This window comes from Electrona antarctica (assembly GCF_951216825.1).
Source record: "Electrona antarctica genome assembly, chromosome: 15".
Lineage (NCBI taxonomy): Eukaryota > Metazoa > Chordata > Actinopteri > Myctophiformes > Myctophidae > Electrona > Electrona antarctica.
In genome coordinates, this window is record NC_136796.1 from 42,444,672 (window position 1) to 42,462,455 (window position 17,784).

General features: G+C 42.8%; 1 protein-coding gene across 1 annotated transcript in view; it reads right to left on the minus strand.

Moving 5' to 3' along the window:
• Positions 1–10,391, minus strand: part of col22a1 (collagen, type XXII, alpha 1) — a 103,087-nt gene extending 92,696 nt beyond the window's left edge. The window contains exons 1-3 of the mRNA XM_079521831.1: positions 10,246–10,391; positions 4,823–4,978; positions 3,607–4,173 (exon numbers count right to left, since the gene is read on the minus strand). Coding sequence (XP_079377957.1) covers positions 3,607–4,173; positions 4,823–4,916 — 661 coding nt within the window. The 5' untranslated portion in view covers positions 4,917–4,978; positions 10,246–10,391. The remainder of the gene's footprint in view (positions 1–3,606; positions 4,174–4,822; positions 4,979–10,245) is intronic.
• Between the last annotated feature and the right edge of the window lie 7,393 nt (positions 10,392–17,784).

Consider the following 17,784-nt stretch of genomic DNA (forward strand, 5'->3'; position numbering starts at 1 on the left):
CACAGTACACACACACGCACACACTAGGGCATTCACTTCTAGTCATTTTTACTAGTTGACTAGTTGCCTAGTTTACTAGTCGACTAGTTGTTTAACTACCTATTATGTAAAAAATAAAATATATATATATTTTTTTTTTGGGAAATAAATATTTGTACATTGAAAAACTGTGTACATGGTGACTATAACTATAATCTACTTGATCTTGAGGCCTACAAAATCGGGAAAAAAATTAAAAATAAAAAAAATAAACGTTTTTTTTTCGTTTTTTTCTCATCAACTAGTCAACTAGTACCAACAAGGTCGACTAGTGGATTTACTAGTCGACTAGTAAACTAGTCGACTAGTTGCTTAATGCCCTAGCACACACACACACACACACTCTTTGCCACTTCTCCGCACCGCTATTTGAGGACAGAAAAGTCCACGTTTGTCTTTTGTTCGCTTATTATTTCCAATGTATTAGTAGTACTTGTAATGGCCCAACAAAAGCACAGTTAGATTATTTTTCTGTAAGTGTGTGTGTGTGTGTCTCTGTGCTGAGAGACGTTCTTGGTGTGCTCTGCTCTGGGGAGAACAGAATTGAGGTTACAGTATAACTAAGGCTTTCCAGTGTTTCACACCTCCGCACCAGACATAGAGGGGCAAGCTCATATACCACAGAAATGTCCCTGGTTTAGAGAGTTGTCATTTACAAGGCACTTTCTTGTGTGCATACAGTGGCATGCACAGACATTTAGAGGGGCAGGTGCTCAAGTTAAAAAAGGGCACCTTGTGCAGCGCGTGGAACCAGCCGGTTGCCTTAATCTATTTTGGGCGGGAACCCCTTTTGGTGTTAGCATTATGTTATGATTTAGCTATTGAAAAATAGCAGATCTACAAGCTCATAGCGCGCCACCGAGTGGCGCGCTACGAGCTTGTAGGTCTGCTTTTTTTGAAAAATCTAATCTTTTTTTTTTTTTTTTTTTTAAAGGGCACATTGCCAAAAGGGCAGGGGGTGCTCTAGCACCCCCTAGTGTCTATCTGTGCACGCCACTGTGTGCATATCCCACCACCCTCTCACGATTCATCTCTTGTCAGCAAAGCATGGGAGCAGCGGGGAAACATGGACGCTCCAGTCGAGGCAGGATGGAAGCCTGTGTGCGCTAATGCATGTGCAGTGGTGGAAATAATTACTCACATGTTTTACTTAAGTAAAAAATGCAATACTGCAATGCAGACTACTGTTACAAGACAAGTATTCAAAATGTAATTGAGTAAAATTATAAAAGTATAATTGGCATCGAAATGTACCAAAAGTAAAAGTACTCATTATGCAGAATGTCCCGTTTCACAAGTTTTCAAATGAATACAATGTATAAAAATCTATTGAAAATGTCGACACAGGCGCTCTTATCATCATCGTACATCATCATGACGTAACATGTCGATTTGCTTGTCCACATATGTCGTAAATTCTCCATTCATTGTCGATGGGAATTTAATGTTTGTGTAAGACGAAAATCCACACTAAGCCAATTTGCTCAGCCACTATAACGTAAAATTGTCCTATCATTGTCAATGGGAATTTAATGTAGACACTAAACCGATTTGCTCAGACATTATGTAAAATTGTCCATGAAATTCATATTGTCAATGGGAATTTAATTTGTGTAGGACAAAAATAGACACTAAAGGTGGCCTTACACTAGCCGATTTTTTTCAATATGAAATCTGATAGCACCACACACTACAGGATAATCGGAGCGGGGCAGAGCAAATATCAAACATTCTTGATGTTGATCGGGCCGATCCCGATCGCATTTTGAGCGGCCCCGAGCAGATCGATTGAGTCGGGCACCCCCGAGCGTCAAAAAATGCCCGATTATCGGCTAGTGTATGGCCACCTTAAGCCAATTTGCTCAGACACATACTGTATGACGTAAATTCTCCATTCATTGTTAATGGGAATTTGTGTAAGACGAATATTGACACTAATCGCTGAATATTGGAGGGGCTAGCGCCCCTGAAAAATCACACTTGTGAAGTGAGGGGTGAGGGGTGAGGGTTATCATCATACATCATCATACATCACCTTACCGCCAATCACTTTTGGCGTCCTCACTTTTCTGTCCTCACTTTTTATCCTTGCATTTCGTGCTCAGCCAATCAAATCATCGCTATGGGGGGTACAACACAAAGCGGGGGCATAGGAGGTAAAAATACCTCAAAATTGTAATTGTACTGTAAGTACAGTACTTGAGTAAATGTACTTAGTTACTTTCCACCACTGTGCATGTGCAGTCCACCACCACGTCTTTCGGGGTGGGGTTTGGTGGTTAAGCTTGGTCGGTGGTTAAGGGGTAAAATAAGAGTCAAACTCAATTACATGTGTGCTCTGAGCCATCTGCCCACTTCACACAAAGCTGTGAGTGATGCCACCAATCAATTCTTTGAGGGGCGTCGCCGGGTCCGCTGTTGTTTTTGTTCGGCAGTGGCGGCTACAGTATCGGGGTATGTTCTGTGCCATGAATACTGTGATGACACAGCTTTTTTTAAAAGGGGAAAACCACCCATTTTCAACATTTTACTATGTCATTAATATACCTTAGAGGTGTAATAAAAAAGTCCCCCCATTCTGTGTTTCCTAGAACTGCAAGTATGAAAAAAATCATTAACATGGTGAAACGAATCTAGATGACATCATCAAGATGTGTTTCACCATGTTAATGATTTTTTTTCAGACCTCTAGTTCTAGGAAACACAGAATCGGGGGGTCTTTTTTATTATTTCCACAGCTAAGGTATATTAATGACATAGTAAAATGTTGAAAATGAATGGAATGCCCCTTTAACCATCCCCCGCCAGGATTAATGTATACATTTATTGATCACGCATTGCCAAGGTTTTCCCCCTTTTTTCAACCCTTATTTTGAAGAGCCAAATATCCGTAACCGGATGTTACGATGACGTAATGGTGTGTGTGGTGTCTTGACCGGTTGTTGTTCTCTCGCTAGTTGCAGAAAAAGCCTGACCGCGAGTATCACAGCGCCGGCTGTGGGCAGTTGAAAAACCTTGTTTTGACCAGAAACGACATTCATTGCGCCGATTTGGAGATACAGGTCATTGAAAGCAGCACATTGAGTGCAAGTGGATCTTAAAATGGCGCCGGCCAGTGTCACACTTTACACTGGGATGCTAACGGGAGACCGCTATCGACTCGATCGTATCAAAACATGGATTAAAGAATATAAAGACATTTTTAACGTAGTCTACGGTCTTGGCGGGCGGACAGACTAAAGCTTATCTATGGTTTCTATGGTTCTGGCGGGCTTCGTGTTTTAATAGTGCAGGCAATTTGCATAGGCATATACTTAAGCAATATTACACTCGAGGGTGTGGGTTAACGTGATTATTGCCACGACAGGGATGCGGTAAGGAACGAGACGAACGAGCCACAAAAAGTACCTTTTTGTTTGCACTCAAAATGTACGCTCTCAGAGTTAGAGACTTGTAAGTGTCCATTTGGACCACACTAAAGTAACCCTGAGCGTCCCTGAGCGTGGACCACACTTTTAGAACCACTCGCTGTAGCTAATTGAATGTCATCTCGATCGGGTCACTTACTCTCGCAGAGTCTCCTCCTCAGGCGGACCCGGATCTTGTCCATGGCGTCGAAGTCCGCGACGTGGAAGACGTGCGCGCTCTTGGGCTCGGCGGCGATCTCCTCCAGCTCCACGCGCAGGGCCTCCCCAATGCCCACGGCGAACATCCTGATCCCGGCCTTAGCGGCCGCCTTGGAAGGCTCCAGAACGTAATCCTGGCTCCTGCCGTCCGTGAGCAGGATGGCCACCTTCTGGACGCCCCGCGCCTTGGGCCTGGCGCCGTTCCTCTCGGTGAAGATGTTGGTGACGGTGTAGCCGATGGCGTCCCCGGTCATGGTGTTCCCCCCCAGGTAGCGTATGTTGCGGGCGGCCTGCTTCACCTCCGCCAGCGTCTTGTGCCGGCCCAGCTGGAACTCTGTGGTGGGCCGGTCGCTGTAGCGGACCACGGCCACCCGCGTCTTGTCGGCCGCGACGTCGAAAGACTCCACCAGGTTGGAAACCCACTGCCGGATCTTCTCGAAGTTCTCTTTCCCGACGCTGGAGGAGGTGTCCAGGATGAAGGCCAAGTCGTAGTGGACGTTTTTACACCCTGGAGAAAAGAAAGGGGCATATTTTTTTATCCACTTAAACCCTGTACTTTATGTTCAATCCAGAATAGGGATGCTATAGGGTTCAAGTGGTTAAGAATTTTGGTTAAATACGTAGCGCACATAAACAACCAAGTTATTTAGTGAATGGTTTGTAAATTGAATGCCACAGACGAAAAACAGTCCACACTATGGTCCATAATGTATAAATGATAGATAAGGGTTCAGGACAACGAGGCCTTTTCGTGGAGGGGTCAGAATGAAATTTGGACTTGGACTGTTTTTCGTCTGTGGTACTCAATTGTGCTCCTCATAATTATGGCTCTAGAGAAAGGGTTAATTCCAATGTTGGCCATGTCTTAATACAGTAAGCAAACGAAGAGAGTAGGTGTAGAGGGGGGAAACGAGCATACCAGGGCACGCTCGTCAATAGGGTGTGTGTGTGTGTGTGTGTGTGTGTGTGTGTGTGTGTGTGTGTGTGTGTGTGTGTGTGTGTGTGTGTGTGTGTGTGTGTGTGTGTGTGTGTGTGTGTGTGTGTGTGTGTGTGTGTGTGTGTGTGTGTGTGTGTGTGTGCGTGTGTGTGTGTGGGGGGGGGCTTTATTTTGTCTGTGTGTACAGTAATGTTCATTCATGCAGAATCAATGGTCTTACCTGCCCTGCTCTGTGCCTCTGCTCTCTCTCCTAAAAGAGTTACGGCCAGAGTGATCAAGACCAGGCTGATCCTAAATCCCAGTCGTACTTCCATCTTCTTGGCCTCGGGTCAGTTCCTTTTCCCTCTAGGCTGCGACCACCATCAAGTTTTCCAAGCTGTGAAGATGTCGTTGGACATAATCAGTGATTTATACCGTTACAGGTTCTCAGTCAAGTTTATAACCGCGCTGTACAATTGGCTTAAAGGTTGATGTTGATAACCATTGTCTTATCACTTGAAACCCACCTACTGTACCACGACGTACACAAGCAGATTTCAGATGCATTTCAGGTCAACTTGACCGTGTTTCTTCTGCGATCCCATTGGCCACTATCTCCCCCCCAGAGCTTAAGACCTGAGGCCGATTCTAGTCTGCTGAATCCTTTTTTTTGTTTTCCGAAAAGGTTACGCTGCTGGTTCTCAAACTCCTTCATGGCAAGGACCCCCAAAATGATATGTATTTGGCCGCGACCACCCAACATCCAGGGATCCCCCAGAAGCAAAGATTTGAGTTAAACCTTTTTTGCTTTAACATTTGCACACATTTTCTCAAAATATAGCAGATCTGCTATTTTGAATTGTCAAAGTATAAAATATGGCTAAAATACCACAGATGGTTTCTCGGTTTTGTTGGACATATTGTTGGAATACATAGTTAACGTGTTCTCAATTGTTTGATATCCTCTCCATTTCTTGGCACATGCTCTAAAAAAGCAAAGGGAACAACGTTTTTTTATTGCAAACGATGTCTCTCTAGCGAGGAAGCCAACACAAAGGAAGCACTTCATGCATTGCAGGAAACCTGCAGTAAATGCTATAGGACTACCGCTTAGGCCAGTGGTTCTCAAACTTTTACGTGCCAAGGACCCCTAAATTGATATTGTCGCAGGCCCCCCATCTGAAAATGTTTTTCCCATGAGGCAGCCCCAGAAGAGAAGACCTGTGTTAAAAAAATATCAAAATGATTCAACAATTTCCAAACATTTTCAATGTTATTCAAAAAACGGATCAAATCTTCTATTCTGGGGGTCTCTGACACATTTCTTTTCAAATCCGCGGCCAAGTAGCTACATATCAATTTGGCTGTCATTGACATGAAAAAGATGGAGAATTCCTGGTCAAATAAACACATTACACTGTATATTGTACAGTAGTGGTTGTTGTGCAGCCTTGGCATTAGGAGGGATGTGTCACCGACCACAGCACAGACACAACGGGAACTCGTCCTCAAGCAGAACATACTGTCTCTCTGCCTCGGGTCCTACAATTACAGCTTGCTGTATACACTCACTAGATGTCTGTGGTGTGGGGTGCAAAGACTGAGTCTGTGTTATGCACAGCATGTGAAACATTTATACACCCTCCTAAATGTGTTATGGCGGTTGATATTTACAATTTAATTGAATCTGGTTCATTTTCAGAACGTGAACCCACGCGGATTAGTTTCCAAATAAAGTCGTCGCGCTGTCAATGGGTTGCTTCACAGCACGCGTGTAGAGCAGTGGTTCTCAAACTTTTTGGGCCAGACAGAACCCCCTTTTCCTGATGTGATTACTGAATCCAAGTACCCCCTTTAATCGACGACAACATTTTTGATACTTTTATGTCAATCATGTTGAAAATAAATGTAGCCTAATTGTTTTCTATTCAGTAACAGTTGTGCTATAGTCAAAACGTTGGTTTAAAGCTTTACAGAGCAGCGTGTTCACATACATTTGTCAATGTTTTATCAACGGTAAAATCAATGTTTCCATTTGCCATTTTCGCCCCCTGTAGTACCTCTGCGTGCCCACACTTTTTGAGAGCTACTTTCAAAATGACCAGCTCGGCAAGATCTACCCACTAAATCAATTATTATACCATTGCTACCATTGTACCTGAGGGGGCTTCGGAATAGTAGAGTTGGTGTTACATTCTGTACAGTATAAGACAAATGCACTTGGAATGGGAAATAAAGAAATGTTTTTTTTTTTTTTATCGTTTTTTTCTTCAATATATTTAAATGAAATACTCTTTAGGGGCATGTCATGTGATCTACCTGCTCATCCTTTGTGATCTACTGGTAGATCGCAATCTACCTTTTGGGCACCCCTGCCCTAGGGGGTACACGGGTACGCGCACCCCCATTTGAGAAACACTGGAGTAGAGGACTGTGTGAATTAGCGTGACTATATCCTAACAAAACAAAGGATTCCAGGACTACACTGTATATGATTGTTCTTCATTGAGATATGAAGGCTCTTCCTTATATGCATCGCACAAAGGTTGTCACACGCCAAAGATAGCAGATCTACAGGCTCACAATTACGTGAAACCGCAGTGCATCTTGAGCTTGTTGACCTGCTATTTTTGGCGAGCAGCACCGTCGTAGGGACAAACTATATGAGCCAGGCTTCATGCAGTATATTCCTCCATCCTCCTGCCTTGAGCTACAGCAGGGGTTCTCAACCCGTGGGTCGCGACCCCTCGGGGGGTCGCCAAATTATTTTAGGGGGTCCCCAAATTATTTTAGAAAAAAAAAAAAAAAAAAAGTTTTTTTTTTTTTTTTTTTTACGATTTTTCAAAAATAGCAGACCTACAAGCTCGTAGCGCGCCACTCGGTGGCGCGCTATGAGCTTGTAGATCTGCTATTTTTCAATAGCTAAATTATAACAATGCTTAAAACACCAAAAGGGGTTCCCGCCCAAAATGGTTTAAGGTTATTGTAGCAGTCAATTTATATTGGGGGTCGGGAGGGGGCGGGGCGGGGGTCCCGAGACATTGCCAAAGCATTTCCGGGGGTCCCCGGCCAAAAACGTTGAGAACCCCTGAGCTACAGTATTAGGAGGAGCTGTAAAGCCTGACATTATATGTCAATTTCAATAACTGAAACATATCGCTTAGGCTGACTCTTTCATTGCTTTCGCTGGATGAATGATGACCATGTGTTTTACAATTTGAAGCCTGCAAAAATGAAAAGAGTGTTTTGTTCAGTAGTAATTGTAATCTTTGTCCCTCGTGCGAGTGACCTTATCTGATATCCCAGCAGGCTATTTTAGCCACGTGGTTTCGCCCGTGCCATTAACGGGGCTACTCGCTGAATGACTGTAATTGCCTATAATGAGAGTACATTTATTCTTTTTTAAATCTAAGCACTTTCACTCTGGCACAAAGTCAATGAAAATACCTCTTCACTGCCCCCTCTGAATGCAACTGAAGAGAAACCAGTTTTGTGCATGATTGTTTCTTTTTTTTTATTCAACTTAGCACACTTGTCACACTTGTCTCTTTAATCTACGGTAATACAATGAATGGTTTTCCCTTTCCACTTTCCGACCAGATAAAGGCCCATTCATTGTAATCATTGACTGCAATTGAATCCAACCCACATACTGTAGCAGAGAGAGGGGAAAGCTGGATGCATATAAGAGATGAAAAAATCGGCACACCAATTTCGGCTCCCAAGTTTCTTTACTTTATTTCCGGTAACGTTTCGGGCCGCAGCCCTTCCTCAGACCTTCCAGGGCTGCGGCCCGAAACGTTACCGGAAATAAAGTAAAGAAACTTGGGAGCCGAAATTGGTGTGCCGATTTTTTCATCTCTTATATGACTTCATTTTGATCGAGCACCCAGCCAAAAGGTATAGATGTGCGTGTCTTTTTTGACTGTTTGTTCAGCCTCCTCCACTACTTGAAAGCTGGATGCATACTCCACTTTTAGGTGATGCACCTTAGTTAAAGAGAGAGATGTGTTGGGGTGAGAGTCGCTTATCATAGCGGCTTAAGTGACGTCATGTTGTAGTTTTCCCAGCCACTTTGCGGTGAGTCGGGTTATCGCTTAAAACCGTACGCGTGGGCCTTTAAGGATCATGTACTGTTACTGTGCACATGTACTTGATTCAAGGTAGAAATTTTGCCTTTTTATAACAAAGCTGCATTAAGTCTCACTTCCTCCTCTACAAAGTGGAGGTCTCGAACCCCAGGCCCTGTTTCCATTTCCTCTCTCTCGACGGTAGACCACCTGGGACTGCAATCTAGATGTCTCTACCAGAACCCCCCCCCCCCCCCCTTCATCATCCACCGAAATGGGAAAAACAGAGGCGGTTTGTTTCCGACATGCAATCCAAACGTCTCTCCTCTGACGATGATGGGGCATGCACAATTTACAATATACAATTTAGCCATTTAGGAAACGCTCTTCCAAAGCGACTTACAATAAGCAAAGTATAATCACATACATCAAATGCAGAGAGACTAGTGCCTACGAAAATTATTATTGCAGGTAAACCAAGAACCTACATCAGTATAAATCCAATATACTCTCAAAACAATAATTTGTACATTTAAACTATAGGATACCATGCAGGTAAACAATGAACTTAGCTTCTGTGTAAGTAACATGCTATGTAAATTGAATTTTAACATTTGTGGTCAAGAAAAACAATGACACAAAAAGCAAGCCTAAAACAAAAAACATGAGAACAAATGACCAAGGACTGTCTGTCTATCGAATTCACTGTAAAACCCCGGTGAGGGTTCATTTGGGACCCAGAAGAGTCCCTCAATCTGCACTATAAAAATTCCTGAGGGTTCATTTAACTCATTTAAAGGGATAGTTCAGATTTTTTGAACTTAAGTTGTATGAAATACTTTCCATTAATATAGTGGTTGCAACTGTATTAATTGATTGCCTGAGTCCCATGGTGGGAGTTCTGCTCTGGTTTTGGTGAAATATCAAGTAGTTCCGGTCATTTTGTGGGGGGCACTGGGGGCCACGCAGTAAAAGTAAATTAATCCACAAAACTAACGTCATTTGTATTGTTGACCTATTTCTAAAATATTAGTGCAACTTCCGTTCTTTTTTTACCCCTCTATCACACAGAACTATGTTTTTTGTGTCCATATCACTACGCCCAAAAAATAGTTCCATGTGATAGAGGGGTCAAAGTTGAACGAAAGTCGCGCTAATATTTTAGAAATAGGTCAACAATACAAATTACGTTCGTTTTGTGGATTCATTTACTTTTACTGCGTGGCCCCAGTGCCCCCCACAAAATGACCGGAACTACTTAATATTGACCAAAACCAGAGCAGAACTCCCACCATGGGACTCGGGCAATCAATTAATACAGTTGCAACCACTATATTAATGGCAAGTATTTCATACAACTTAAGTTCAAAAAATCTGAACTATCCCTTTAAGTATACAAACAGCATGTGGCTACAAAGCACTTCTCAATATTCTCACAGCCTCAAAACTGCAAAACAACCCAAAATATACTGTATACGTTTTCTCCACATTCTTCTTTCCAAAGAAAGCATGCCATTCACACAGATGGTGTTCGTTATACAGTACACACACACACACACACACACACACACACCTCGTTGATTCCCATCCTTACCTGACGTATCAATTAATGTCACCGAAGGTCACCTCTGCTCCTCTCTGCTTCTCCCTGTGACACCCTGCCTCTGAGCCAGCCTCGCATACACTCAGGAGGGGGGGGGGGGGGTCCCTAGATCAGCAGCATTGGAGAGGGGCCTGCATCTTGTCTCCAGGTGTTATTAATCCAATATCTCCTTTATGGCAGGCGGCGGGGACATGCAGGAGTCTGAATCAGGGAGACAAGTAAACGGTTATAATCCAGGGGGTGTCAAGCCCAGTGCACGGCGCTCTGTTTGTTGAGAAAAGTGAGGTGAGAGACCTCAGAAGCCGTCTTGGATGGTGTTGGTTTGGAGTGGGAGTGACCTGAGTGGGGAGAGTGTAAGCTTTCACTGCTCTCTGTGTGTGTGTGTGTGTGTGTGTGTGTGTGTGTGTGTGTGTGTGTGTGTGTGTGTGTGTGTGTGTGTGTGTGTGTGTGTGTGTGTGTGTGTGTGTGTGTGTGTGTGTGTGTGTGTGTGTGTGTGTGTGTGTGTGTGTGTGTGTGTGTGTGTGTGTGTGTGTGTGTGTGTGTTGGTTGCTGGGCTTCAGTGGTGTTTTTTTTACAGTACAAATACCGTATAGAAGTACAAAAGTAGTGGCAATTAAGTAAATGTGTTTTGTATTAATCATTCAAATGAAGCGCTAGCTAGTAACTAAATATACACTTAGATATTTGCGAGGTATTTTAGATGTAGTGTGGTGGAAATAAAGGAAAACACTGAAGTAAAGTAAAAGCACCTCAAAATTGCACCCAAGTACATGTACTTTGTCACATAAGTCCACCACTGTGGCTTGGTTTCCGCTCACAGCACAGACACACAAAGAAAGAAAATGCCTGAGACACCAGGCCAATTATAGAACCAACTTTCTTGGATATTTCTGTCCCTCCACTTTTTTCCCTCCCTCCCTCCCTCCCTCCTTTCCTTTCCATCATGGCTGCACCCGTCCCCCGTCTGAAGTGTTGCCCTCCGAAAGAAAAGGCACAGCTTTGTTGGCGACTGCATGCTGCCTCCTCGCTCTGCCGTCCAACCCTGCCCACTGGAGAGAGATAGCCACAGCGGAGCCGCCGCCCGCCCTGAGGCTTTTCTGGCGGGCCCCGGGCATGGGCTGGGCCCAGCCACCATGCCTAGGCTGCACACTCCTGGAGAAGGCTGTACTTATGTTGGCCAATTGATTAGAGGAACGCAATGGAGAGAGGTGGCATTACTGCTGCGCGTGACGTGTTATTATACTGCTTCCACTGTGATCGTGTTCCGCTAATTTTGGTGACTTACCTTATTGTAGGGTGTCTCTGCAAGCACTTTCTTAAACCATTAATTTGCACTTTACCGTATTAGGCAGGCAAGGCAGACAGACAATGCATGACATATACAGTATATCTCTGCTGTCGGGAGGAAACCTCATAACTCCGGAAATTAAGAAAACCATATATTTTTTAAAAACATGGCAATACTGCCTCATCAAAGTTGGTGTTGTAACTTTATATATTGTCAATTGCTTCCATGAGAGGGGGAGAGGTGGTGGAGTTAGTTGCTTTAGTAGACATTTTGAGGGTCCAATGGAGTTAAGAGGTTTTGTCCAAAGCACTTTTTACTACTTTCCATTGGTTCAATATTTTCGAAACAACACACAGACTTAAAGGGTGCTCAATAGCACTGATTTATGCCAAAATAAATCTCAAAAATGGAGTTATGATGAGGCATCAGCAAGTTTCCCCTCTCTCTCTCTCTCTCTCTCTCTCGCTCACCTCTCTCCATCCTCTCATTCTCTCCCTCTTCCCCACCTCTCTCTAGTTGTAGTTCCTCACTTTCCACAAATAATGCTTAAACCCATTTCGACAGCCACACTAAAGCTGACGTTTGCACTGTATCACATTTAAGAGACACATAAAGACAATTGTATAATTTATATAACATGTAGTACTTCTCAAACTTAATCTTTGTATCATGTGTCATGTGGAGAACGATACGAAATTTGACTATCGTTAAGAAATCGTTGACTATTGGCCCACCCGTCTTGACCTAAATGAATGGAAGAGTGGGCTATAGGGCTGCATATTGAATGCATATCGCAATTTACTTTTACTTATTGCAAGAGATTATTGAACTTGTTTTCAGGATTTTATTCATATCAACAATCCCAGGTTTAAAGAATGTTTTTGTTTGGATTTGAAGAAAATACTTTAAGCTGAGCAGTGAGAAATTGTAATGCTTTATGTAGTACTTTATACCTGTCTGGTGGAAACGTCTGTTTCTGGGGCCTTTTTCAGGATTCAAATTCAAAGGTAGCAGATTTACAAGCTCGAAGCGCGTCACTTCATACCACGTGTTGAGCTTGCAGATCTGCTACTTTTGATGCATTTGAGTGACACTGTAGTATATGATCATACAAGTACAGTAGGGCGTTAATTTCCGAACAACAAACAAAACGTTAGAATATGGAGATACGAGGTTTCTGCCCGGCGACAATATAGCCGCAGGCGCTTTGTTTTCCTGTAAAACCATGCTGTTGGAATTGAAATCTTATCATAAATGGCCATCATCATCGTCACATCCGGTCCTATTTCTAGGGTGTTTGTATAGCCAGGGTAGACAGACTGTGGGACTGCAGGGCCCATGCATGAGGCTATGTATAGGCTCAGTGTGAAGTGAATGAGAGGTGTGCTGCTGCTGATGATCTGGGGCAGATGTACTACACTACAGTATATATGTATGAGCGATGGTGTCAGTGCAAGGAGCCGTCTGTCGCCTGGTGTGTGAGAGAGAGAGAGAGCTGAGGCTGTGCCCAGCGTGGCAGGAGAGACCGATAATACAGTAGAGAGATAGACCTTCCTGCACTGTGATGCTGTCATCTGTCTGCCAGACAGGTCTGAATCATCTGGCCCAGTGGTTCCAAAACTTTTTCCATGTCAAGGACCCCCAAATTGTCACGAATTAGCCCCGTGGACCCCTATTTGAAGAGATATGCCAGGGACCCCAATAAAAGAAGATTTTCATGTCTCTAGCAGTGATTTTCAACCGGTTTAATTTCAAGGACCCCTAGTTTGACATGCATTAGTACGGTCCCCTATTTAATGACATTTCTAGACCCCCGATTTATACAATTTGTAAAATCAATGCTAATTTAACTCTGAGAGCGTACAAATGGAACCAAATGGGGGGGGGGGGGGTTCCAGACAGACAGAGGTTTCTTCATTTATTTGAAACATAAATCAAAAAGCATGTCAAAATCGATTAATGTCACCGAAGGTCACCCCTGCTCTTATCTGCTTCTCTCTGTGAAACCCTAGCACACCCCCACACCTAAATGCTGTGACACCCAGCATTTAGTACATTGGTTCTCAAAGTGGGGTCCAGGGACCCCCAGCTAGGGGTCCAGGGGGTCTCCAGCAATTGTAGTTATTGTAGCACCACAATCATTTTAACCACTTTAACCAAAATACTTTTGGCTATTCAAAAATGTTATTATAATATTTTTAACACATCTTCTCTTCTCGGGGTCCCTGGCACAAAGCCTTTTCAGATGGGGGTCCCCGGTCAAATACATATCAATTTGGGTGTCCTTGACATGATAAAGTTTGAGAACCACTGAGGGGCCACTATAGTACACAATAGAGGCCCCTAGATGAACACTGGAGAGGCCAACATCTTCGAGATTGTAGGCCTGCTATTTTTGAAATATCGCAAAATGTGGCGCAAATCTTTGAATATATATTCTTTCAGAGCGAACATTTTTAACTCAAATCTTTGAATATATATTCTTTCAGAGCGAACATTTTTAACTCAAATCTTTGCTTCTGGGGGGTCCCTGGAACAACATATTATCAGATAGGGGTCGTGGCCAATTACATATAATTCTTAGGGGTCCTTGACATGAAAATGTTTGAGAACGATTCAGTAGAATCGGTCTCAGGTCTAAATGGGTTAAACCTTGACATTTTTGTTTTCATTGTGATACCAATAAAGAGTAACTTAAAGCCATGTTACATTGATCCAAGCCCGAACACAATTGCTCATTGATCAAAATAAACATGTTCTAAAAATTAACACTGCCTTATTAAGTGGTCAGATTCTGACTTGGATCAATGGAACCAATGTAGTATACTTTTAAGTTAATAATCAGTCTAATGAAAACAACATTTTCAAGGTTAAAGAGAAATCACACCTGTGTGAAGTGAGGCGCTCTTATCATTGTACAGTACATCATCATGACTTAAAATAGACACTATATGGCCCTCATTTATCATACGTCGGAATCACCGCAACTTTCAGCATTTATGAGGGCTGGAATGATACAACATAGAACATTTGATACAACATTTAATGTTGAGCAAAAACACTTGTACAGAGCCCTGAGGGACTCCGCTCAACAATGTCGTATGTATGGGGTTTAAAGGTGTAGTGAAACGGAAATGGTGGGCATTTTATTTTGAATTTTCCGCTTGAAACGCTGGCTCTGAAGTTTCTGAACCAATCAGAGCATCGCATCCCTCCAGGCTATGGGGTCTCTGAGTCTGACTTCCTCTCACGTTTGTAGACAAAGTAAGTGACAAAGACGTGGGGAAAAGCCAGGGGATTATTTCTAACCTATACAGAACCTATATACATATTTTAGCGTGATGATTAAGTTAAAACGAGTAACACACTGTCTGGATGTCATCTTGAATGAGATTAAAAACGGAATAGTTCTTTAATCAAAACCAGCTGTGGAGGAGGACAAAGAAGCAATGGGCTTTTATAGATGTGGGCTTCGACACGTCATCACGCAGCACGTTTTCGTTTTCAGGAAGTAATACAAAAATATATTTTTATGGACTTTTGATATAAAAACACACAGAAATGAGAATTTTCCCATTTTTTTTGGCATCCTTTGTTAGGTATGCCCATATTGATGACAACAGATATGGTCTAAAGGTGTGAAAAACGTACATTTAACTACACCTTTAAATGCCTTGGCCGAACCCCCTCTAACACTAATTTGCTTTTGATATGCCACCACCTGCACCTGCTCTGTCTAATTGAATCAGTACAAACGTCTGATCTGGAGAAGGGACAACAAGACGCACAGCTAACATGGATTCCTGGCAAGTGTTTTGATGCAATTTACTTTACCTAATTTTATTTATTTATTTTCCATTGTCTCAACCCTGCCATGGTCGCCAAATGTTTGTTGGATGCGTGGGGAAGATGTCGGGTCTCTGCTCCATTATGTAAAGATTCTTGAGACAGCTCGTTGTGGTTTGGCACTGTAATACAATTTATTTGTTATCTGATTTAATTAAATAACACTGGGGTGAACATCATTACTAAACGGAACGGACGCTTTTGATGCCAATGGCTTATTGGTGGCGAAAACACTTTTAGTCAAAGTTATATTAAGAAACTGCCATCAGTTTTTTTTTTCCATTATTGCAACAACCACTCCCCAGTGGTTCTCACAGTGGCCTCCGGGGACCCAAGGGGAGTCCTCAAAGGGGTTCCAGGGGGTCACCATACTAAGGAACAAAATGGATCATGGACCAGTGTTGTTTTTGGCAGCAAATTTTAGTTTTAGTCATAGTCTCTTCAATAGTTTTCATTTAGTTTCAGTCACATTTTAGTCACCTGGGAATGTTTTAGTGTTAAGTCTAGTGTTAAGATTTTAGTCGACTAAATCTACAGTTGATTTAGTCAACTAAAATGTATTTTAGTGGGCCTTGATGTTTTTACACTTGCTGAAAATAGCCGATCTACAAGTTAGTGAGCTTGTAGATCTGCTATTTTCAGCATGCAACCTAGTGTAAAATGACTTATACTGGATCTCTTGTCCACTAGTCCCTTCCTAACATTTTAGTCTAGTTTTTATTTGTTGACGAAATTGTCAGTATATTTAGTCTCAGTTTTAGTCATCGTAGCTTAGCTTTCATTTAGTTTCCATTTCGTTTTGCGTCAGTGAAAAAAGGTAGTCGACGAACATTTTTCGTCTTAGTTTTAGTCGACGAAAACAACACTGTCATGGACCCTTACGGGTTTATTAGTCCACATCAGACCACAGCAGCAGCCGAGGTCAGATGGTTATAGGGAGAAAACACCTTCAAGATTTTCAAGTGAGCCCTGATCTGATACAGAACAAAAGGTTGGGAACCACTGGTAACTTCAGGATTTAAAGAATAGATTACTTTAAATAACATTCAAAAGAGGATTATCATTTCCTTTATTCACTTTTGTCGACACTCGACACTGTACATACTGCTTCAGCTGCTATGAACTGCTGTATTCACACTCGCCGACATACTAGCAGTTTAGGCAGTAACTAGTCTCGCGTTACCACTGTTGCCTCTGTGATTTCCAAACGCTTCATCATACATCATACAGGTGATAAGGTGGCAGCGGTGGCCGAGCGGTTTGCGGAGCGGTCTTGATACCGGAAGGTCGCCAGTTCGTATCCGTTCGGCACGTTAAAATTACCACCGCTGAAGTGCCCTTGAGCAAGGCATTGAACCACTACCATGAAATGTTCTATGAGCAGGGCCTGGCTGTAAACAAGTATCTGATGCTTAGTCCAGTTACCCTGGGTAAATATAGTAACTTTGCTTTGGCCAATGGAAGAGGTCTCATGAGTATGGGATACAGCGGAAGTGGAGCCTCCTCGCCACTTCCGTTTCGTCTTTACAGTCGCGCACATTTATCCTAATATAAATAGAAAACATCTAAGCATATATAGCTTTTTGCTTAGCAGAAAAGGAAATCAAAAAATATATATTCGTGAACGTAAATGGCAGCTTCCGTTACTCAGCTCATGGGGGCTATAGTTCCAGACTCTATATAGCATTCGGAGATTGTGGAATAGTTGTCTGGCCTACGCGAGACTAGGCAGTAACGGAGGCAACTCCGATACTGGCATGTTTTCATTGTGCTCATATATTGCATCTCTCAAACACCCCCAATGTGATAGTTAAAAGTGGATAAACACACCACATTGATGGTTTACAATAATGTTGTATTAATTCAAATAAGTCCCGGATTGAAACTTTCCAACCCTGTTTGTGACTAGGCTACAGAGTGAGGGTTGGCAAGACAAACGAGTGTATTAACACTATTTAGCTAGATAGAGTTACTGTTAATTATGGCAAGAGTCCTGGCTGATGGACTGCATCGCTATGCTTTTGTCAGAGGCCCCGGGCAGGGCTTTTCCTCTCTAATCTCCTGTTAGAAGCGTCACTTTCACACTCGGCTTAACGCGGTCAAGTGCATTCCCACTACTTCCAAGTGTGGTTTTACAGGGGTCAGAGTTGACTGCAGTCCTCCTGGGCTCTTCGTGGTGAATATATGGTGAATATAGGTGATCTACAACAAGCCCACAAAAGCCTGCGATGCGTAGTGAGCTATTTTCGCGATGTTTGTCCGTCACCATTGTACAGTACAAAAAAGTATGACACTGGGCGACATGGTTAATCACACTAATCAATTTAGTAGTCGATTCATGTTGATTTGTTGAAAGAAAAACTTGCTTCTCAATTATTCGAGAGGGGATATATTTT